We start from the raw sequence: 25,020 nt of genomic DNA, 5'->3' as shown, positions 1-25,020 counted from the left end.
GACCGTTTGAATAGGCGAGCGACCAGAAGCGTCCACAATTGGCCAACAGGAAGGGTGTAGTATTCCACCAGGGCAACGTCAGACCACACACTACGTTGTTCACTCGTCAGAAGCTACGGAAGCTCGGATGGGAGATTTTATCGAATCCACCTGTTCCTGTCCATGGCGAACACCCTTGGTCGTATAAAGTTGAACTCAAAAGAGGTTTGTGAAAACTGGCTGTCCGAGTTCTTCGCAAATAAGGGCGGGACTTCTACAAGGGGGTATCCTAATATAAAAAAAATCTTCTGCACGTGTATATGAATGACATTTTTACAAAATATTTAATCCAATTATATATGTATGTATTGAATCCAAATTTCCAAAATATGAAATTTCTTGGAAATTTGCCATGGTTGCCAAGTACACTTTGATCTTGGCTATTTTATTTATAATTCAATATGTATTTCTGAGACTGTTGGCAACTATTCTGAACACTTTTCTGTACCTTCATAAACTGAAACGAATACAATTCAAAATCAAATTCAAAATTTTTTAGACTTGATTAATCAAATTGGTATAGATTATTCATATACATTCATATATACATATATGAAGATGGTAACCTTTAACAAAATTATTAAAAACTATTTTTTTTTCAATACAAAGAAGTTCTGAGGTCTACAAAACAATACTTTGATAAACAAAGTATTCCAAATATTCATAACCTGAAAAAAACAATAAAATTATATTGAAGTAAATGCCTAACAAATATGTTAAAAAGTCTGCGCTATTTAAGTGTTAACATTACATTTCTATAAGATCAATGTGATAACTCTCCCATTTCATATTCAAGTTAAAGGCTTAAACCCTATTAAAAATAAAAACGTGCACTTGTGTTACTAAAGTAAATTTCGCTAGACATCCAGTAAATTATCTTCCATGAAAATATATTTCAATATACACTAATAAATATATGCATAACATCACACGCTTAACAGTACACGTGTAGCAAGTGCCAGAGAACACACGCATAATGATTTACAAAAAGAAGAGAGTCATACTAATGGACACGACCTCCACTGGGCGCGTGAAACCGGGTCAAACGGAAACATGTGTGTAAATATTTATGTACAAATGTTACACAAACAACAATACGAACATTCATGCATTTACACAATTGTTGTCATTCCCATTGCGTTAACTGTATATTTTTTCTGTAAAAGAATAATTGCGATGAGTAAGCATACACGTTTGTACAGTGGCTGGGAAAAATATTAGCAAAATAAATAGAAAAAATCAGTAGTTTTTCCTTATTTTCGAATAACATGCAGGACATTCACGGAACATGTTCAAATGAAAAAATCGTTTTTTTTTTGTTATATCATATTTTTCAGAAATTTTTTCGTATAATATAGTTGAAAAAATTGTGTAAATAATCAACTTCAGTAACCAGCAGACAGGATTTTGGCACACTTGTATATGAAATGATGAACCAAAAATATTTTCTTCAATAATTACTGGTGTATTTTACGATTAAATTGTATTTCTAATATATTTAGGATTAAAACTGAGAGCAATATAATTCATAATAGATATATCAGACGAAGATGGATGTGCTATTCTCAGACCACATCAATCAATATTCCTGCCATTAAGTAGGTTAAAAAGTGATGTGTAAACTGTCTTCTAATCGTCAAACCTTGTAGAGTCGTGAATCGAACGAACAACTGGTATAACTAACAGAATCCGGTATAATCAAAAATAGACGACCAGCAATCCTGAATACCACTTTATTAAGATATTATGGTAAACTCTCTTAAGGGGTTAGGTGGGTTTCAGTTTCAGTTTTTTAATAAATGCAATCCTATATTTCATTTAAACAATTCAGCGTTTCAAGGACGCATATTTAAACAGTATTTTGGGAAAGTTTTATTCAAAAATTCCTAAAACTCAGCTGTTGGCACTTCATCTCCCATGATGTGTCCAAAATATAGGTCTTACAGTGGACATCATAACTCATGATTGGCTCATTTAAAAACAATAAACCAAAACAAGTAAGAAAAGGCTAAGTTCGGGTGCAACCGAGCATTTTATACTCTCGCAATTTATTTAGAGATTTAGCTATATTTTCGGTGAAAAATTACCCTTAGGCACTGAGTTCTTCATGTTTGATATCAGGGGCCTTGAAAAGTCATGGTTCGATTTTGACAATTTTTCCACAAGTGATCTCACAGCTCAAATACAGTATTTGTGTAAAGTTTTATTTCGCTATCTTTATCGGTTCCTTATGTATACATTATAAAGTAAACGAATCAGAAGGATTCAAAATTGAGTTATATGGGAAGTAGACATAGTTGTAAACCGATTTCGCCAATATTATATACCGAATTTCATTGAAATCTGTCGAGTAGTTCTTGAGATATGAGTTTTGACCCATAAGTGGGCGACGCCACGCCCATTTTCTATTTTGTAAAAAAATCTCAGTGAGGCTTCCTTCTGCCATATCTTATGTAAAATTTGGTGTTTCTGACGTTTCTCGTCAGTGAGTTAACGCACTTTTAGTTATTTTCAACCTAACCTTTGTATGGGAGGTGGGCCTGCTTATTAGGTTGTGTTTTTGGTTATCGCCATTTTGTGGGCGTGCCAGTGGTCCGATTCCGCCCATCTTCGAACTTAACCTTCTTATGGTGCCAAGGAACACGTGTTCCAAGTTTCATTAAGATATCTCAATTTTTACTCAAGTTACAGCTTGCACGGACGGACTGACAGACAGACATCCGGATTTGAACTTTACTCGTCACCCTGATCACTTTGGTATATAAATATATCTAACTCGTTTAGTTTTATGACTTACAAACAACCGTTATGTGGACAAAACTATAATACTCTCTTACCAACTTTTGTTGCGAGAGTATAAATATCTATCTATCCGGAGGAATATTGGTTCTCATGACCTAAACCTCAACAAATTATTAGTGACTCTGTAAGTCAATGTAGTTAGTGGCGAATAGAGTTCGATGAGGAAGGCTAGATCGAGGCATATGTATGTACAATCGATAAGTAGTTATATGGAATAATTTAAATACTAAACTGTTAATATACATACTTTAAAGAAATGATATAGTAGTTTAGTATTATCTACTCATGTTCCGAATGTTCTTGGTGCTTTAACATTATATACTGTTGATGGTATTCAAGCACCAGTGTCAATGAAAAAACTGCTAGATTTAGAAGTATGCAAACACAAACACTGTAGGAGTGTTCTTTGGAGACACAATGAGTTTAAAAATCTCAAGAATTAACGAATGTTCATTGCAGTTTGGGCTCTGATCTCCATGACTTCATTTTTTTGGATATCATCGCTATGCGCTCTGGCTTTTGAAATTGTGTTTGACCCTCCTTCTCTCTCTCTATTTCGAGTTACCCATTTCCATAAAATTCATTGTAAATGGAAGATTATAAAGGTTTTTCTTTGTTGACTATCCAGTTCAAAATATTTTCAGAATTGTAATTCTTAAATTAATATTACTATATGCACAGGGCATTTACATCCATCCTTATATAAACCACAGTATTCATGGTGATGATTGGCTTCACTTTAATTTCATTTTAATACCGCGACCTTTATTCGTAAGCCGGCACTCAGCGAAAGCGAAACTTACATATATGTATGTATACATTTTTGTAGAAGGAGGTTTGTAGTAACACCTTTGTGCCAATTTATACCCACAGTTATATAAATTGTTGCGGTCGAGTAGCGGCGTAATCTTTCCAGGAACACATTAAACGGACATTAGTGTCACAATCGCTGGGCAAACCGTTTGCTTACTGTCAACGCCGTTCCGTTTTCGCTTCCGCCTTTTGTGTCCATCTTTTTTCTCCATCATTTCCATAGAGCCGCATATCTTTCGGCGCCTTCACACACTCGTAGCCGTTGAAAGATGTATTGCTACTGTAATGGCGGTTGTCTACAGTCCTTGAGTGTGTGTGTGTGTTTGTTTTATGTGACGTCCCTTTTGCTTGTAAGCTGTGCCTTTTCAGGAAAAACCACAAAAAAACGCATACAATAACACAGTTATTCCTATTAAGTGGCAGAGTAGAGCAACAGCGCCATTGTTGTGTCTCTGAATTTGCGCGGTCATGCCGTTATATGCTTGTAATTTATGTCTATATGTATTTGTAACTGTGTCGGTATTAATTTATTTCACGCCCAACTGTCGTTTTATGTGTCCAGCCGCGGCCGGTAACACCGCATGACTTACTATCGCACATCCCATATAGATTTGCTTTCGTCCTTTCAATATTCAAACAGAGCGCTTCAACGTCCAAATGGGTGGATATTAATTTAAGGCCATGACATAATGCCAAGTGAATAGCCGTGGCGCACTATTGTGAATAGGTAACTTTTGCATTATATGCAAGCGACTGATATGTACGAGTATATGATATGAAGAGAGCTCCCACATTGTTGTTGGAGCCCTTTGGCAAGGTTGGCCATGGTTACAAAGGTGTAGCTTGTATATGTGAACCCGTGTCGCCGGCTGGCACTTGGGCGGCGCTGCTGTTTTGTTATTAAATATATCCGTGTATGTAATTGAATTAAATTCCACAATTTCGTATTATAAATAACGAGCGCAACACATTGGCCCAACAACAGGTGGATATCCGAAAAATGCCCTATAGGAAAAATTAAACAAAAAAAATATTTCTGAAACTTTTTCATGGATAAGAGTTGTGCTCTAATCCATTCACACTTTCTAAGTCCTCTTGTTCTATCTATGATCGAATATATTTGAGTTAAATGTGTCGAAGTACATTCAGGACCCAGAACATCTAAAATTACACCCAGAACAAATTTTATTTTTATAGACCATCACTATTAAAAAGTACGTTTTAAAGAAAAATATGTTATTTTCAATTTGACAAATTTTATAATTCAACATCGAGAACGATATATCGATGGAGATTGTGATCTTTCGATAAATTAAATGAAGTAGTAATTATAATGTGTCTCAGCGATTACCTTTTCATTGACTCAAAATTTGGTCCCAGCGAATTCTTTTGAGGACAAGAAAATTCGTATATACGGTGGATAAGAAAGCAATTCTCGACTTAATCAATTGATAGATTGCTCTGGTTTTTGATAATTGCCTTTATAAAACAGCTTTTCCTTCTTCTTCAATTCTAATTCTAATATTTGTATGAGTAGTCTATTGCAGAGCTTTATAATAGAAATTTCCTTGAGAGCCTATTGAATCGTGTATGTGCTTGAAGTTCCTTATGAGTGCTTGCCTCCACCTTTATATATGTATTTTCAGATTACATACAAATAAATACTTAAATTCGTATATAGATTTGTTTAGGCTACTGGAATTTCCAACAAAATCCGCTTATTAAAATAATAATCATATTCCCGGAAATGTAATATAACTATTCGGTAATCTTCAAATATAAATTATTTCAGTGAATTATACGAATAATCAATAATATTGAGCTATACAAATTAGTATGAGGAATAATTTCTAATTTCATATTTTTGGAAATATGAAAAGGTCATACGGAACCGTGGTGCAAATGGCAGCTGGGGTATCATTACTGCATGCTTTCGGACAAGACTGCTTGTTCGTGAAGCAAGGAAGCGCATCTAACCTTAGCGTCTGCTACAGCCAAAGTAAGAAACGAATACAGTGGAACATGAAAAACCACACCTCGTAACCCATCTGAATATCGTTTAGACCATCAAGAAATTGTCAAATCAGACAAGATGCGATACTCCATGACGCCACTGAATGTCGGCTTCATATTCCTATTTCAGATTAGCCATAATCAGAGCATCTTTACGAGGCATACCTGCCTAAACTCTAAGCGTTAGAAAAGATCTTACCATCCCCAATGAAGCAACCTAAACTCTAAACTTATAACTCTTGAATAGCTGATGTGATCCCAAAGCATTAGTGTCACAAAGAAGCAATCTTATTTCATGTTTCCAAACAAATTACTGTTTATGTTCCAAAACTCTGATTAAAACTACCACAACTACACACTATTCTTTTAACTCTTTCAACAACTTTCTTATATATTTAATGTTCCCATTGAATACCCTGTCTCACTCTATTTATACACCCAATTATCGTATAACTTTCAACTTTTATTGCCGTTAAAAAGTTGCGGTCTGACTACTAGTCGCCATGTAAAACTTTAATTTTCTTATTATTAAAGTGAAGGCAAAGAAATTCCAACTAAAGTCTTATTTAGTTAGGAACTAAGAAAACTGTTTGATATCAATAGAAAATATGCTTAGGAAACACCGAACAAACAGTAAAACGTCAAATGAACAAGAACTTTGCGAACAAAAGCAAACGAAAAAGAAATAGACGAAAAAAAGCTTTAAATAAAGAAAAAAAAGAAGAAGAGAAACGGAAATTCGCAATTACCCGCTAACGTTCACAACAACAATTCAAACTTGTAAGAACACTTAGCAATGACACTTCAAGAATGAGTACTTAAGACAGTAACTACTTATGGATGCACTTAGGAATGATATGTAAACATGGCGTTTGTTAACCCACTGTTGGACTATTATCATTTTTAAATTGTTTCCTTTCTTGAAGATATAATTAAAGGTATATACAATTTTTTTAAAAGCTTCTTTCACATCACTGGTCCAATCACCTACATGGATTTGCTATTAAACATAATAAAAACGCCTTAGTTCTAGATATTTTTTAAAATCGCCCTTGGAGCTTTAAAAAGCCCATGAAGCTTTGTATGCCTACAATGACTTGATATCTAAGAAGTTAATTATATGCATATCAGATATTAGGTATAGATATCTTAAAGATATAGTTTATAGTTATAAAAAGCTAGCAAAGCTTTATAATATTTTATTTATCTTTTAACTTTCGTATTTCGGAGTCTACATAATTGTGAAATGAATACATTTCATATCATGATTTACTATAAAATCTAGAATATTTCATGAGATTGTTCAAAATATCCTTTAAAACTTTGAAAAGCTCGCGAAAGCTCGATTGGCTCAAATGAATTGACATATACAGGCCTAAATACCTACCTGTATATAACAGAAATAAATCATAAATATCCTAAAGTAATAGTTTTTTGGAAGCTTTATAAAGCTCGTAAAAGCTGTGTAATATTTTATTTATCTATTTACTTTCGTATTTCGATGCCATGGAGTTAAAAATACGTATCAGCTATACAAATATATACAAAATTCATATCAATAATATCATAAAAGCTTTAAAAGCTAGGAAAAACTTTATAATATATTATTTATATATGTATATGAAAACTGCTCGAGGTTAGGCACTCGAGAGTTAAAAATACATATAATCTGCTACGTAGAATACTAAAAAGAGTACTTTATGTATACTCAAAATTCTTCAAAATCGCTGCTGAAAGTTGTATAATGTAAACCATATTTATCAATTTGCTTTTAATGTCTGGAGCAAAGGGTTAAAAGGCACTACAAGGTTAAAAATACATATTAGCTATTAACTTAAAGTACACTTTAACTGCACGTATTCATGCCAAACTAGCATGAGAACATAAACAAAAAAATATTTTTCTCTCACTCATCACACATTCTCATTCAACTTTTCCAGGGAAGGTCAACAATCACCGGAGGAATGGCATCGCCTCTATGGCAAGTGTTCCGGCAACGAGATCTATCACATTGTGCTCGGCGACAGTCGCTTCTTCGGCGAGTATGAGGGCAAAAGTTTCACTTATGCCAGCTTTCATTCGCATCGAAAGTGAGTACACACACTTCCATACAAATACAAACACAGATTTATATGGTTTCTCGTTTTGCGTTTGAACTTTGTCGCTGCTGCTGTCGCTTGGTCAGCGACGCTTAACGCTGACTGATGGACAAGCTCTAATAGCAACAATTGAAGTGAATTTAATTTAGCGCTGATTGAATTTTGTGCTTTCCAACATTGGATTTTCAAATTCATTGATGGACATTCATTTTTCATTGCTTTGACGGATATTTTTCCGATTTTATTTTCTACACTTTTTTCATTCCGCATTTCTATCACTCTCTCTCGTACTCTCTTCCATCAGGTATGGCGTTGCACTGGTGGGTGTTCGTCCAGCTGAGCTGCCGGAATTCTACGAGGACACCATACTATTGAATCCGGGGCCGCGGCATATCATGAAGAAGGACGACACGTGCTATTATATGAGCATCACAAAGGAGGAGAATTCGGCCTTTGTTGTCAATCAAAATCAGAATCAAAATTTGGATACACAAGCGACGACAAAGGACGGTGGTAAGTGCGCACGCCTACACACCTTTTCAACTATCTCTCCCTACTTACAGATCGTTTCTCAGGCAGCAAGACAAACATAATACAATACCATACAATAAGCCTGTTTTGTTCGTCTTTGTTCGTTTCAAATTATTTCCGACTTGTTTATTTATTTGAAAGTCTATAAAAGCATTAGTTATCAAATAGGCGTATGTGTGTATGCGCTTTCTTATATACTTTGTTTACATACATATAATATATAGCGTGGTATATAGTGACTGTGCGCTTGTGTTTGTAAGCGCAAAAAGAGCAATAAATAAATGATTTATTTAAAAAAAATCTGTATTAAATTCTAATGATAAATACATAAATACTTTCATACATATATTACACATTTATTGCTATAAATTTCATTAAACTACATAAAGAACTTTACTACTCACACATTAGGGATGTCCTTAAATTATAGTATCAGTATCAAAATAGGTCTACCTGGTCTGGGTGTGGTGCTATTCTGAAAAAGATGTATTCATATATTTACTAAATAGCTTTCTTTCAAACACAAACTCTTCAAGAGCTGCCAGATTTCTTGAGAGTGAAGATTATTTTATGGAATTTTGAGAAACATACTAGTTTTAAAATCTTCAATTTTGGTAATACAGTAATTCCCGCTTAAGTGCCCCTTCTTAACATACAACACTTTTGAGACACTTAAGCGGGAAAGACACTTAACTGAATCCCGCTTAAGTACTTAGAGGTACTTACAAAACTTTTTCTCAAATACTTCGATCTAATATTTTTTCTTTTAGAATGAAAGTCACATTTATCTCTTACTAATAACAACAAGTAAGGAAGGGCTAAGTTCGGAAGTAACTCTCGCAATTTATTTGTTTAATTTTATTAATATAACACACGATTTGATCCACATATTCGTCATATATATGGTATAAAGTCCATTGAAAGTTGGAAACCCTAATATTATGTATATGGGAGTTAGGTGAAGTTATGACCCGATTGCACGTATTTTAGGCACGGAGACATATTATTAAAAGAAAGATATTCCCTCCGAATTTTTTCAAAATATGTTGTATATATGTATGTAAAATATCATGTTCAATATATAGGGCCTTGAAAATTTATGGTCCGATTTCGACAATTTTTATAAAGGCGACGGGCATTCATTAAATGCAGTATGTTTGCAAAGTTCTGTTCCGATATCTTCACTAGTGCTTTCTTTATATATTGTAAAGTAAACTATTGAGCCCGACTTCAAAGTTAGTAGTATAGTATATGGAAAGTAGGCGTGGTTGTCAACCGATTTGGACTATTTTCATAACATATCATTGGGAAGCTAGGCATTAGACATTATCAACCGAATTTCATTGAAATTAGTCGAGTAGTTTCGGAGATATGGTTTTTGACCCATAAGTGGACGGTACCACGCCCACCTTTATCCTTTCAAAATTTTGTATACCATTTTGAGTGCAACGCTTCTGTACCTTCTTTAAAATGAAATTTAAGGTTTCTGTTTGTTTTCCTTACTGAATTAAAGCATTTTTAGTAGTTTTCAATGTAACTTTTGTATGGGAGGTAAGCTTGGTTATAATCCGATTTCCTCCTTTTTTGGAATATGTAAGGAAATGCCTGAAAAAACGACTCCTGAGAGTTTTGTTGATATAGCTTTAGTAGTTTAAGAGATATGTACAAAAAACTTAGTGGGAGACGGGGCCACGCCCACTTTCCCATAAAAATTACATCCAAATATGGCCCTTCCTAGAGCAATCGTTTGTACCAAATTTCACTTTCATAGCTTAATTAAAGCTTTTTATGTGTTTTCGGTTATCGCACATTTGTAGGCGTGGCAGTGGTCCGATTCCGCCCATTTTCGACCTTAACCTTTTTATGGTGCCAAGGAACACGTGTACCAGGTTTCATTACGATATCTAACTCAAGTTAATGCTTGCACGGAAGGACAGACGGACATCCGGATTTGAACTTTACTCGTCACTCTGATCACTTTGGTATATATAACCTTATATCTAACTCATTTAGTTTTAGGACTTACAAACAACCGTTATGTGAAAACTATAATACTCTCTTAGCAACTTTTGTTGCGAGAGTATAAAAATACTTTTTAATAACAATAAATATGGAAAAAGAAACATTGCATACATACATACATTTGGGGGCGCACTTAAACGTGGATCACTGTATTTCTGTATTTTAATTAAACAAAAAACTTAATATTGCAAAATCTGCACTTCTGGCAACACTACCAATAAACCATAATAATAAACAGCTGAAGTTGAAGCGGTGTGTGAAGTATAACTGCAGCTAAGTTTCCAAGTAATTTTTGACTAAGCTGTGCTAAATCAAGTATGCATAACTGAGCCTTTATCTTAACGTAGACATTAAGATTCTACTATTAGTCGTCTGGAACTTATAGCAGGTGCATGTTCTTGATCTGGACCTGATTACTAGAAAATATTACTACAAATAAAAGACAACTTTTCCTGATTATCAATTCTGGTAAGACCTCCTAATATCGACAAACCTCCACTGATAAATGCCATAAAAAGCAAATATCAACTTTTTTAGACCTTTAGAAAATATAATGGTTATTTGTAGGTAATCCTCGTATTGTATGTTATTATTGTGATTTGTGAACTCCTATTTACGTTCTATTTTTTTTCAAAAGACTCGTTAAAAAAGGTAGTATAAGATGGTTCTTCCATTTTTATTTAATTACACTATCTTTTGAATTCGTTGGAAGTGTTCCAGCTAGTTCTGATCTTAAACACTTCGCACGAAACATCAAAGTAGCATACTCAAGAACAATATTAACAGTCCTACAATAAGCGAATTTTCTCTTTCTCTTGAACCGATATTCATGAACACTATAGAAAAAAAATTGAAAAGGTAGGAAGATAATATCCTTAGTCAATTGTTAAAAAAGGGATTTAATCTGCTTTGTACTACTTCGTTACGTTACCAGAAAGACCTTATAGGATTTTTTACAGTATTACAGCTTATCCTTTAAGATCCAATAAAAGTGTCTTCATACTCCTCCTTATTTGAGTTCAGAGGGCCTGAAATAATAATGAATAAAAAGAAATCATGAAATAAGGACATCCCTAATTCGCACTAGATATCTACATAAATACCAAGAAACATACACACATACACTTAAATTAATTTCATCATATTATTTGTACTATATTTGCATACTGGATTTCTGAGTAACATAAAGTTAACAATAATAACAATAATGTGCTAAATAAATAACTGTTTTGGCTGCTGCAAGTGAAATAGTAACGCTTTCGATGTGTGTCAGTGTGTGCGTTAATTATAATTTATTCAATTTAATGGATTTCATTTTTTGATTTCACTTTACATCTCTTTTATTCGTGAGTTCAAGTAAATGACTGACTGCCTCAGTTCATGTTATTGTCCTGTCTGTGTTCATTTGTTTGTCCATTCCGCTTACTCTGTTGTTTACTTGTCGCGGCATAAATATTTGCATTTGATTTAATAACGTCACACTGCCACTTCAAACGCTTTGAATCGCTCTTGCTCTTTCTTTAACTACCCGCCCTCTCTCTCTCACTTTTGACTCCTATATTTACACTGTAAAATGTTATATTTTCATATATATGCGTCTCCCTCTCTCTCGCTCTCTAACTATGTCTGTTTCTTGTTCGCGCGTTCGCTATTTACCGTTATTTCATTTTTTTTTCGTTTTCAACTTTTTCGTTAGTCATCATAAGTGAATTATGAATATGTGCAAATGAAATAAATCAAAGTCGAAATTTCATTTTTGTTCTATTTTCCTCTGGTTTTTGGTCATCCATTATGCATGTTCGCCGTTGAACTCTGAAAATGCTGTTATTTACGAAAATTAAAATAAATTGTCGCATAAATTTGATTTTGCCATAAATTCGTCAAATGTCCATTAAGTGTTAACTACAACGACTATAACACCATAAATATCCATTTATCCATATACTATAGAGTGTGTATGGTATATAAAAATGCCAACGCTGTCACACTTTATTTCACTGTATTGGTGAAACATTGATTGCGAGTGACTAAGAACATGTGTAGAGTTTACATGGTTAAATTACGACTGTAGTTATACTTTACATGACCAATTAGTGTTACTTAAATTTATTGAATCTTAATTTGATGAAATCGGAAAAACTGAGGACAATTGATTGAACTTTTGCTGTTAATTAGAGGCTAAATCTGGGAAGTTATGTTTACTAAATTCTTTAATATCTAAAGACTACCCCATCTAGAATTTATTGTGTTTATACTTGTCTGAGTGTATCAGACTTAAAGATCATGATGCATCTGTCTGACATTCACTTCGTCTAACAATGCCTTCACAGAAATTACTTTCGTTTACGACCTACCAAGCTTCGTCTTATGACATTATGCTAGTAATTGATCTTAAACCTTTTCTTTCCATTTACTCGTGAATGGTTATCAGCAGAACAGTTCGTTATATTTATTGGCAAAGATTTTTCTGAGGAATATTCCTTTCCCTAAATATACCTTATTCTTTAGCATAACTATTGCCTCGGCGAATGGGCGAATGGTTTTAGTAATATTCCGGAAATACTTCTAGAGTTTATTGTAAATCAGTTCCAATATCTAGAACTGATAAGAATCTTTTGAGCAGAATAGCTGGACCTTTCTACAGTTATTGCTGAGATGCGCTGGCATATTCCGCTGATAATCACAGTATAAAGTTACTCGATCGATGTTGAACAAACGATGAACATGCTGGTATCTCTTCATTGGATGGTTCGAGGCTTCGTATCTATACCAAAATTTCTTTAATTAGGAACACATGAATCCTTGGCTTAAAGAATCCTGCTTTCAACAATCACAATTGTTTGCTGCCCTGAAAATATTTAAGTGTATCGGTTGAATTACTAAAGTTTGTCTGATTCTCCGATACTCTCAAGATATTTTTTTTGCTGCAAAACAAAACATTAATTTTAGCATTATTTTAGCATTATATACATATGTCAACAGATCTAATGTATAGTTCTAACCTATTAGATAATAGGTCTAATTAACCTAATCGGATTCCACTTTTCGGAAAGAAGGAACTGAGAACTAGGTTAGGACTTTTCACAGAGTACTTACCCGTGAACCCCAGGCAAGGTTGTCTGTATTAGTTTCTTGTCAGATATCGAAAAATTCTCAATTTGGATGATCCGTTAGTCTCTTTCGCTAAAAATAAAAAGTGTACTGTTCGGCTCTTTCTTAATCCATTAGTTGAGATTCTAATCTAACCTTTTGTAATCTGAATAATATTTTTTAGCAAATTCGATAGCCTTCGACACTTAGTAAATTCTCTAAAGGGGTTTGGTTCATATTGGATAGTAACTGTTCTTTAAACTAAAAGGACAGTTGGGCTTTCTTTTTGAGCAGATTAATATTATTTTCATCCTATTTTTTCGAGCCGATAGCTATTCCACTCTGCTAAATATTTGGAGAGTGTGACATCCAAGAATTTCAAATAAAAAAATACTTGTAGTTAACGGTATATACATAGCATACATACAACTTGTTATTTAAATTCTCACAATCATCTACAAAACATATAGATTATATATATCTATTGTATGAACAAGAAAACTAGTTATGTGCATAAACTAAAGTTAATTAACTAGAAAATATAACATAAAAATAAACAATATGAATTTAATTGTAGCTTATAGAGATTATCACACAAATAATTACACCAAAACAGTAGAACAAAGCAACAACATTTTTGTGTAGCTCATATCCACATACATATGTACAAATCTCAGTGTATATGTGTAATACAATCCATTACGTTGTATTTAGTTAGCACAACAACAATAAACAACAACAATACTACAATCACCACGAATAGCATCAATGTGAATATGAATGCAACATCTACCACAACAACAACACCGGCGACCACTATTAGTACAACCACATCAACGTCATTGAATCGCACAGCACCGGTGCCATCGGTTTGTGTACGCGTACCGCACAGTCCAAGCCTGGACTCGGGACGCGGTGTTGGCATCTATGGCGGCTGCGGCGGTGGCACACCCATGGCCGATAGATATCCACCAACATATAGTGATAGTGACCTAACGACACTATTCGTGCGTGAGTGTGACACTGCAACCAAGCATCCATTTACATTTATTTACATATACTTTTTCTAAGATTTTCCAACTTGAAATGCTCACATGATCCCACGCTCGCTCGTTCGCTCGCTGATCCCTCAACTTGTTTTTTTTTTATGCACGTTTGTTCCATTCGCCACTCGCTCGCTAATGCATATTGCATACATATGTATAAATACATTTTTGTACTAAATTTTGGTCCCTACCGAAGAATCCTCTCTTATTGATTATCGTAGCTCGGCACCACCGCCCTGTATATAGCCACTTAGTAGCCTAGCGAGTATTATTTTGTTCTTCTACTTTTCTTTATAAGTATGTAATCGCGTAGCTCTGCTTGTATGTAGCCCGAATTTCCGTCCCTTCCTCCACTTCCAAAAGTGACCGCTATCCTCTGACCATGTCCAAACGTAGACCGCCAAATCAACCGCTAATACAAAATAGACCCGTTTTGCCATTACCAAACCACCAAACAACAGTTCCGTTGCCGCCTTATATCCACGCAAAAGCCATTTTCCAACTCAACAGCTCACCAACAACAACAACAGCAACAACTTATAACAATCAACAATCAGCGACCACAACATTTCCCCTTACCTTATGTTGACACATGCTGCTATTATTATCACTTGTTGTTGCATCCGCATGCGTGTACATTTTGTATTGCATGTGTGTGTGTGTGTGTATTGGTACATGTGTGAAAAGTTATTTGCATTGCATGCTCGTGCTCGTGCTCGTTTTTGTCACGCATTTATTTATTGATTCTCTATAGGTATGTGTTCTTGCTTATGGATGTAGTCCTAAACTAGTTAGCTTGTAATGTATTTCGGAGCATTATCATTTTCCATAATTTCAGAATAATTTCGCATTCAAAGTGCTATATGGATGCATAATTTACACCTTTTTCATAGTTTCAGGCTTGTTTGAAGCATTGATGGATATAGCGAAGAACAGGTTTCTATGTAATGTATTAAGGACCACTACCATTGTACTCAATATAATATTGATTTCATCAAGGAAATGATAATTTTACCATGTATGTTCCAAAATTTTGAACTAGTTTGATGTGTTTGTAAATGTACTTCCATACTGGTTCATTTGTAATGTATTGCGGACCACTCCGCAAATTTTGCCAAATTATTAATAATTTCACCGAATATATTAATTGGACCCATAATGTATCCCTTCTCCATAATTTCGAACTATATCAAATGTACCTCGAACTAGTTCCTTTGTAATGTACTCCGGACCATTAATAGTTTTTCCGATTATTTCTTAATTTCACCTAAAAAGTGTTAATTGGACCATTAATACATACATTTTCCGTAGTTTCGCACTGGCAAGAGGTAGGACAATTCACGAAGGGACACGAAAACGATGCTTTTTGTTGTTTGAAAAGACTGTGACAACAGTAAACCTCGTTAGCTCAGTGTAGTGGCTGCCTATTTGTGTAATCATATGTTAAAATCTAGATGAAGGGAATATAATGTATCTGAATTGTCTGCTCATAACGTGGCAATTCTTTTTAGATGTTCGGAAGTAGGGGCATAAATTAGAAAAATATGTGTCTCCTCATCTATTTTAATATTAAATGCATAAAAAAATATTATATTTTCTACCAACTATTCCAGAATTCATAACATCAATACTAGTCACAAACTATTACCTTATGTCACCAGTACTATTTTTCTCTACAAGCTAATTGCATACCAGGTTAGGTGCATCCCTATTCGCGTGCGTGCTCTCGTTTGATCCCTTAATCACTGTTTCAGCGTCAACGCCTCGCCACGCTTTTGCTTGCACTTCCGCCGAATGATGTTGCATGCAATGCCGCACCGCACGTGTCGAAATGTCAGTACATATTCATTGAACTACGCAGATATATACTTTCACATTCACATTGCATCCATCAAGCAAGTCAGTAGAGCGTCCGTTCGTTGCGCACTGACCTGTGTCCGCTCGCTGATGGCTGCTTCTCTTCGTGTTAGTCAATAATTAAAATGTTGATTATTTTTATTTTTAAATTGGGTTTGGAGAATTTTTTTTTTTTTAAGCGCAAATTATGTGAACTGTATGCTTTCTATGATATTTTTATTTGCCAATCAGTCATTTGTGGCAAGCTTGATTTCATAATATTTGTGGGTCACGAAATGATGTCATGTGTAGTGAGGCCGATTGCTAAATTATTGTAAATTTTCATGAAAAATTTAAATTGAAGACTGGAAAGTGCGATAAAAAGTATTTGAAATTACGTCTCTCATAGGGATTTACTGAAAACAGAGATTAAATTTTTGATAGTAAACGAATTTGTTAAAGAAAATTTAGAAAGTTTTTACAGTATAGTATATTCAATATAAAATCCATTAACAGATTCGATTTATCGATTTAGTAGATATTCTCTCTTATTATGTAAGTTGAAATTGTAAAAAAAAAAATTTTATTTATTTATCAGAAATGTGAAGTTTTTGGATTGATTACTCCGAAGTTGTATAATTGTGAGCCTTAATTACTATTATTATTTATTTATATAAATGGATCGTATGCGTACATATATTACCAGAGTACCAACTTCATAACTGGAATCAAAACGACTTTAATCATTTTCGAAAATACTGCTTTTCTGGAACAAATTTAGCTGTGCTTTTTTATCTCCAGATAATTTTGGATCAAATAATTTTGATTCAAATATGATAAGAAATTTATTTTTATTTGTTAATATGTAAATTCATAAGTTAAAATTTCGTCATATTTCAACGATAATCTAGCAATATTTTCTGCTAGAATAGTTTTAAATACAATTAATATAATATAAATTAGCTAGCAGGTAGTTTCGAAATGTTCCATCTAATTTAGGATGTTCTTCGACGACTTTTTAAGTATACTAAGGAAGGGTTTTTTCCCCCTCTAACTTAAAGTTTCACCGGCGTTGTGCTTACTATCTGTCCAAAAGTAGTTTCCATAAAACTCTTTCCTTCTAGACCTTGCAATAATTATCAGTTATCCATACCCGGCCATTCTTCTTATTATTAATCAATAGATCCTGTTATACAGATATTCAAAGCCCTGATTACAGCTACATATTGAAAAAATGTATGGCATTGATGCTTACCAGATGTTTATCCAAACTTCTTATCCAATATATAGATTGGGGTTTGACAAATGGAGGGAACTACATTTCATTTTACTAAGATGAAAAACATGCTCATTCGAAGCAAATTAATTTCCAGGCCCTTCATAATACTAATGTTTACTTCTATTTACTACAATTTCGAAGATTAAACGGCTCTCTTTGGCCAAAGAAGAGCAACAATCCACATAGCTTACAAATCGCTATTATATGTACTTGAAATCTATTGATCCGTATTAAACTCTGGAGAATCTGTCGTATTTTAAAAAATATGAAAAGAAAGAGAATCTCCAATAATTAGTCATCTCCTTATATTTAATGTTCTTTGCTCCTTGCTGAGGTTTCAACACCTAATACATGCTTTTAGGTAACCAGATCTACGAACTCATTGCCTTGTTGTAAGTCAATAATCTTACACACTTTCAAACACTTTCCGAATTTCGATAACTTTTCTTCGAACTTTCTTCAAAAGTTTATTATTAAAATTGTGTAAATTAAATCAGCACTAATTACTTCATCTAATTGACATATTATAACCACTCAATTGAGTCAGTTAGCAAAATGTCTAATTGTTTTCGAAATTAAGTACCTGTTTAATTAAATTTGGTTGTTTATCTCGATCAATATTACATAGTATTTTATTCATGCAGTGTGTATTTGGAAGAAGCATGACTATTTTAAAGAATCGTAAGCAGCTGAAATTGAATGGCTCTATTAAATTATTCCCTAATGTATTATAAAAATCATACTCCGACATGCACATTAATTAAAAATTTCTTACCGTATCAAGATCTAGCTACTGTAGGGATTTCAATGAAAACTAACTACACTCATATCGGGCTCCATAGCAAAAAATTAACTAATAACAATATGAGCAAAAAAATAAATTTCAATAGTTTTATTTTTTAATACAGCTCTAAACTCAATCGTTAGTAATTACTTTATAACGAGTTTTTACAGTTTATTTGTTTTCTCAATGCTTTTAATCAATAAATGTTTTCATATCAGATGGATTGGTCCGCCGGGGCGTATGAGTAACTAATTAAAAGCTTGTCTAACAACATTCACCTTTGATACTCACGAAGATAAGCAAAAAATGATTAGCTTAATACAAAACAAAGCAATTTACAAAATGTAAACAACAAAAACAACGACAAATGACATATGTGCTACGCTTCAGCGAAGTCTGCACTGACAGGGAAACTCATAAATAAAGGAACTGTGTAGAAATTGTTATGCTTAAAGTAGTTGGTGGTGTAATATATTATAGTATATAAGTTTAAATTTAAATTTAATTTATTTTAAAGCTTTACGTGTACTAGTTTATTGTTTAATTTAAAATGCAAATTTTCTTGCATTTAATTTCGCTTGACATTTTCAACCCTTCCTTTCTATTATTATGAAATTTCCATATATTGAACTCGCTTTAAGCCTGCGCTGCCTGCATTTAAATAAGTGTATTTTCAAAAAATATTTTTCTATTATTAAAACTTTAATGCTTTGGCTGAAAATGCTGTAGCTAACAAATAAATGTCTATATATTGAGAAGCATACTTTTAGGGGCTCATGTGTAAATACTCATAATATACAAACACAACTACATTTTTGCCCCATTTAATAACAGATTCATAAACTAAATGTGCATTTCGCTGTAAATAAACATGAATGTATATAAATATGTGTGCCACTTGTGTATGAATAAGCCACCTTTTGCGCCGCTACAACCCCGCGTACTCGTTAACAAATATGAAAGCTAAGCTGCTGCTAAACTCCTGCCTTTTTTTTAATACTGCAAAATGAAAATCAAATAATTTTCTCTGTTCTCTCTGTTGTGTGCATTCCGTAAATAGCAACTGATAATCTAACGTCTGTGATAATCTCAGATTCGAAGCAGAATCTCAAGGATACAACGGTGACATCGATGAATGCAACGCAAACACCCTCAGCCACGACAACAACCACAGTCACCACAACGATACCGCCAATGTTGGGCGGCGGTGGCAGCAGTGGCGGCAATGGTTTGGGCTACAGTGGTGGCAGCAGTAGTGGTGGTGGTGTTGGTGGCGGCGGCGGTCTCAGTGTTGCAACCGCCACGTTAACGACTAGCAATCACTTGGATGTGCCACAAGCGGGGAATCCAAATCTACTTAGCCCCGATGTGCTCAATCAGCGTAGAGGTGAGTGGGATGGAATGGTGCTTTGAATAATTTTGTGCTTGTGAGAACGGAAAACGTTTTGGTGGTAGCTATTTGAACGCTAAGCGTATAAACTCGATGTAATAAAACTGATCAATATATATTATTGTGCAATATTTATTTATTTTATATTTTATTTTGATAATATTAAAACATTATTTATTCTGAGCATATCAAATTATCGATTAAACCTGCGCAATATTTTTTTTATTGTGCAATATTTATTAATATACATTTTATTTTGTTCATATTTTGTATTTAAGCTTGACTTATTCGAAGCATATAAAATTGTGCAATAATATTACGCAATAATTTTTTATTGTGCAATATTTTATTATCTTAATATTTCTTATTTAAGCATTAGGTGTGAGACTTTTCTTCCTTTTTATAATTTATTGTACAATATCAAAATTTATTATTCCAATTCCAACAAATAATGCCTCGTTCCCGCCATAGTAAATTATATGACAATTTTCTTATAAAAGATGACGCTTCCTTATTGACATTTGAAGCTTTTAAACAAAGCATCATAAAATAATTTTCATAAAAAAATATGTCATTAAAATGGCATAGTGTTAACCCAGCTTAATTCGACCTTTCGCATTGTTTTTAATTCAGTGATTACATATTTTATTTATTTCTTATCAAAAAATCTTCAAGAACACACTAACCTCACTTTATTATCTTTTCCCTCAAATTACAGGCAGTCGCCGCCCATCCATTTTACCCGTACCGGATATGTTCACCTCATCATCGTTCAGCATATCAGGCAACGACGACGGCGAAGAAGGCGATGAGAGCGAAGATGAGATCGATGATGATGTACCTTGGCGTTCGCCGTCTGAGAAAATAGCGTAAGCAAATTAACATCTCATACACCTCATGCAATAAGTATATCTATATTTGTACGTGGTATTTGTATGTATATTCCTGTATGCACCCAAATCCATAAACTCACCGATATCCATGTAATCAATTTGTCTCTCCTATATATATATTTATTTATAAAATAGTTGAACTTCTACTCTATATAGTAAATATCTACTCTACTTAGTCCTGGCAATACGTTGGTTCTAGCATTTTTTGTATTGTGACTTTTTTCATGCAAAATCGACACACCCACTTACTTATATATTGTATATTTAGCGATTTAGTGTCTTCGAGAATATGGTGTTTTTGACATTTGCAGTTTATATAGTGTGTGTATATGTTTTGATCCCTAATTGTTGTCCAATGCCCATTGTAATGTACAGCAATTTGTAAGTGTACTGTGTCTTAGCTAAGGTTGTGAACACCATTAAATTCGGATTTTGTGTAAAAAATTGTATAAGTTGTTGTGAAGTATGTTGGGGAAAACTGATGACTGATTTCGGTGAAGAAGGTTAGTCATAAATTGTATTTAATTTTTTTTTATTAAAAAATTCTTAAGCCAGAAACCCCAAGTTCAAACAAAAAAAAAATTACTTAAATTGTGTTCAAAAATAATGATGACAAATAAGGTTGATGAAAAAGATTTTAAAATAAAAATAAAAAATATTTATAAACAAAAATAAACAAACAATATTTGCAGTCCCAAAATCGCTACTGGCAGCTGCTTAAAAAACACATATATTTATAATACTTTAAATTTTGATAATGATAGTAAAGTGGTCTAGTAAAACGAATCCATTGTACCATTTTGTTCAATGATTTGTTACCATTTGAATATACATAATTTCCATTTGAATATAATCTCCAAGAAATTCTCGTCCTTATTGGCAAAAAACTGAGACAGTCGATTCTCACCAGGAAAATCATTTGTCATAGACAAGAACAGATATTAATCACTTAGTGCCAGGTAGGAACCATAATAAGATGGATGCATAAGAACCACACAACCAAGCCCTCGATGCTTCTGGCGAGTCACTATCAATGGGTGTGGCCTGGAACTGCGCTGATGGAACATAATTCCTCTCTTATTGGTTAAAGCTGATTGATTCTGAGAGATTGTTCCCTTCTTACGGTCCAACTGTTGACTGCAAAGGTCCGAATGAAGAGTTTGGCCGCAGGGGAACAGATCAAAAAAAATGATTTCCTGTCAATTCTACTAAACATGTAGCAAAACCTTCCTGGCCTATATAAGGTTTGATGACTGCTTTCGCTTAACGTTGTACTTAGTAACTCACACACCAGTAACCTACCGGTCCATGATAATTTTTGAGTGATGCTCGTGATGCATCCAGTTTCAACCGAGCTCACTTTTGTGTCCAGCGCTCGGACTCGACGATTACTCAACATGAGATACAAATTACTAAAGCCATCAATTGCAAATAAATGGATTTCTCTTCACTAGACCTTACTTTACATACATTATTTTTTTTAGTTTTCCGACTTCAGTTAATAATAACTGTATTCAAAAAATAAAAATATTATTTTAAAATAAAAAAATGCAAGTTGCGGACTTCATCTCTCTCACAACACCTTTCTATATTATATTTCTTTCACTCTATTACGAATTCGCTCACTTTTCGCCCTTCACCCTCCGCACCGTCTACTTCCTCCACATATGTATGTACCCAAGTGCGCTGAGCGGTCACTTTCCGCAATCACGCACCTATTCGCTGATCATGAGCTCGTCGGAGGATTCGAATAATCAGTGTTGTTGCACGAGTCAACCGCACTTGCAGGGCGGCGAGTCGCGTTATCGCATGCTGGCGAAAAGCTTCAGCTGCGACAGCGACTGTCGACGCGTGTTGCCGTGCAATTTCGTGCGTCGCAATCGTGCACTCGCCCAGATCGTCGGTGATGCCGCCACGGATGCTGGCGGCGACACTTATTGTTCACTTTGCTCCACCAACACCTGGATACCGGCCACGACGGCGACTACGACGACTTTCTCGACGACGGGCACTCAACGCACCGCAGCCACGTCGAGCAGCTCGACTTCGGGCGGCGGTTGTTGCGGTGCTGGTGGTGGCGGCGGCGGCAAGTCGGCACGCCCTATCTGGGCTATGGATTATTTGCGGTAAGTAAATGTGGTATTTTGGTCAGTCAGTCAGTCAATCAGCCATCATCTACTGCTCGTAAACATCGTTTGTTTGCCGTGTGTCCTGCTGCAGTTTGCGTTCATTGCCGTTTCCGTTTCCGGTTTCACTTCTTATCACTACTTATTCGTGCTCGTACATATACGTAACATATAACAGTGGATGCGCTTCTAATTTTTTGGGATTTGGCGCCCTTAGCGGCTACTAAACACACACACGGTTACTCTAACAGACCCAGACTCTCTCACTCACACATACTCGACATGGACACGAGTTACTTGGTTTGCCTTTATTAAGCCTTAAATGTTCGTTGAATTTGCATTACTTTGTGATCGACTGTTATTTTAGTGTTAATTATCGAATATGCTAATTGTTTATGTTCATGTTTGTGTGCCTCATAATCGTCATACTCGTCATACATGCATATGTTTGTATGTAACTTATTTTGCTGGCACGTAATTTAGTATGCTCAACATAATTAACTTTGCTGTGTAAGTATCGAAATATTATGAAATAACATTATAGTCACCTACGAGCTCATTAAAATATGCATCAAGTTATTAATAATTTGCGATTTCCATACAATGTTCATATTATAATACATGCATAGTGCTTAATATGATTTAGTAATATGGTTATATCTTTTATCAGAATACCTTTATGGTCAATAAAATAATGGTATTTTATATATTAATGTATATATTCTTAAATAAAATGTTCAAACCTGGTTATAAATAAATTAAGAAACGAAATATGCCGAAAAGTTGAAGTATGCAATGTAATTATTTATAATGCATAATAAAGCTCTACCCTCCTTCAACCGGTATTAAAGACAAAAATTTCGATCGCAATGCTCAATTAGTGGGTCAATTACCTGAAGTAATTAAAGCATTTAGCAACAGAAAAAAATGTTACCAACAATTTTTAGAAAATGCTATCGAATTAGGAGTGCTTGGTTAAATAATAATCCTGATACCTTTCGGTTACATGAACCCTAATGTCATGGGAACAAACTGTTTCATCGTAGCTGCTTCAAATCTACTCGATTTAACTGAAACAAATTATATAATTGTAAAGTATTCATACGTATCTTCATTTTCTTTATGGAAATGATTGCCAAAAATAATATTAGTAACAACTTTCCTTTGAATGGGATGTTTATTCAATTATTGTTTAATTGCTCCATTTTATTTTAAATTGAGAGCAATTAATTGTTTAATTATTGATATTCACTTAATTGTTTAATTAGGATATAATGCTACTTTTGTTCCTGAAGTAAGTGCGCCATGTCATGTTCTGATCAAATTACGTTCTTGCCCTAAATTTCAGAGGTTATTCGATTTGTATGATTCAACTCTATTAGTACTAAAATTCAACTTACATGTGAAGTATAGTACACCTTAGACAAGTGACAATACCAAACTCCTTATCGATGAACGTGTTTTATAACCCCAATCATCTCTCATTGTTAAAGAGGAGATTTTGACAAGTCCTGTAGTGTCTAATTCTTAGAATAGCATAAACTAAAGAGATGGAAATATTGCAGAGTCAAAATTTTATAAATTACTAGCAGACCCGGCGAACTTCGCCCCGCCCAATTTTTATTTGAAATAGTTAAAACGCTTTTTGAACTCTGTTCAAGGCCATTTATTTGTATGGAATGTTAATATATTCAGGGAATAACGTCTCTGATCAATTTAAATATTTTTGGCGAAGTTCGTTCTTTGTTTTGTTGTGTAGCGTGTAAACAAATAAAGAAGATGGCTCTCCAACACGCTAACATGACACAAACATACCTATGTATGTACATATGAAACTGTAAAATTTTGAACTTAAACGATAAATCGGTTTGAATCATTCGAATTCTCAGAATGAACATTTCCTCACTTTTAGATTTGCTGTGTTGTAGTAAACTATTCACTACAGTGAAATTATTATTTATGAATAAAGACGGAAACCTTAGTATATATCTGGTATAAAAATCCACAGGATTGAGATTTGAACTTGAGGTCAAAATTTTTATAATTATTGATGAAAATTTTCGTATTTTTCAATATTTTTGGTTAACCTGTCTCGAGCTAACACAAATAGATTTGATGGTTTTCCCACACGTGACCATGCAACATATAATTGCCCATGGGAAAAACATGGATTATCCAAATCTAACCCACAAATGGACATTGTTTGGCCTTGAGACTTATTAATGGACATGGCAAAAGCTAAACGAATAGGAAACTG

The 25,020-nt window shown here is 34.1% G+C and overlaps 1 protein-coding gene across 7 annotated transcripts in view; it reads left to right on the top strand.

Moving 5' to 3' along the window:
• Positions 1–25,020, top strand: part of LOC105218438 (potassium channel subfamily T member 2) — a 223,834-nt gene that overhangs the window by 173,775 nt on the left and 25,039 nt on the right. For 6 of the 7 annotated variants that reach the window (XM_054234396.1, XM_054234395.1, XM_054234393.1 and 3 more), the window contains exons 13-18: positions 7,608–7,757; positions 8,071–8,279; positions 14,124–14,420; positions 19,415–19,741; positions 20,463–20,613; positions 22,320–22,763. In XM_054234396.1, coding sequence (XP_054090371.1) covers positions 7,608–7,757; positions 8,071–8,279; positions 14,124–14,420; positions 19,415–19,741; positions 20,463–20,613; positions 22,320–22,763 — 1,578 coding nt within the window. The remainder of the gene's footprint in view (positions 1–7,607; positions 7,758–8,070; positions 8,280–14,123; positions 14,421–19,414; positions 19,742–20,462; positions 20,614–22,319; positions 22,764–25,020) is intronic. The other variant, XM_054234400.1, reaches the window with a different exon arrangement.

Source organism: Zeugodacus cucurbitae, chromosome 6, assembly GCF_028554725.1.
Source record: "Zeugodacus cucurbitae isolate PBARC_wt_2022May chromosome 6, idZeuCucr1.2, whole genome shotgun sequence".
Classification (NCBI taxonomy): Eukaryota; Metazoa; Arthropoda; class Insecta; order Diptera; family Tephritidae; genus Zeugodacus; species Zeugodacus cucurbitae.
This window is presented reverse-complemented; position numbering and strand designations above follow the sequence as displayed.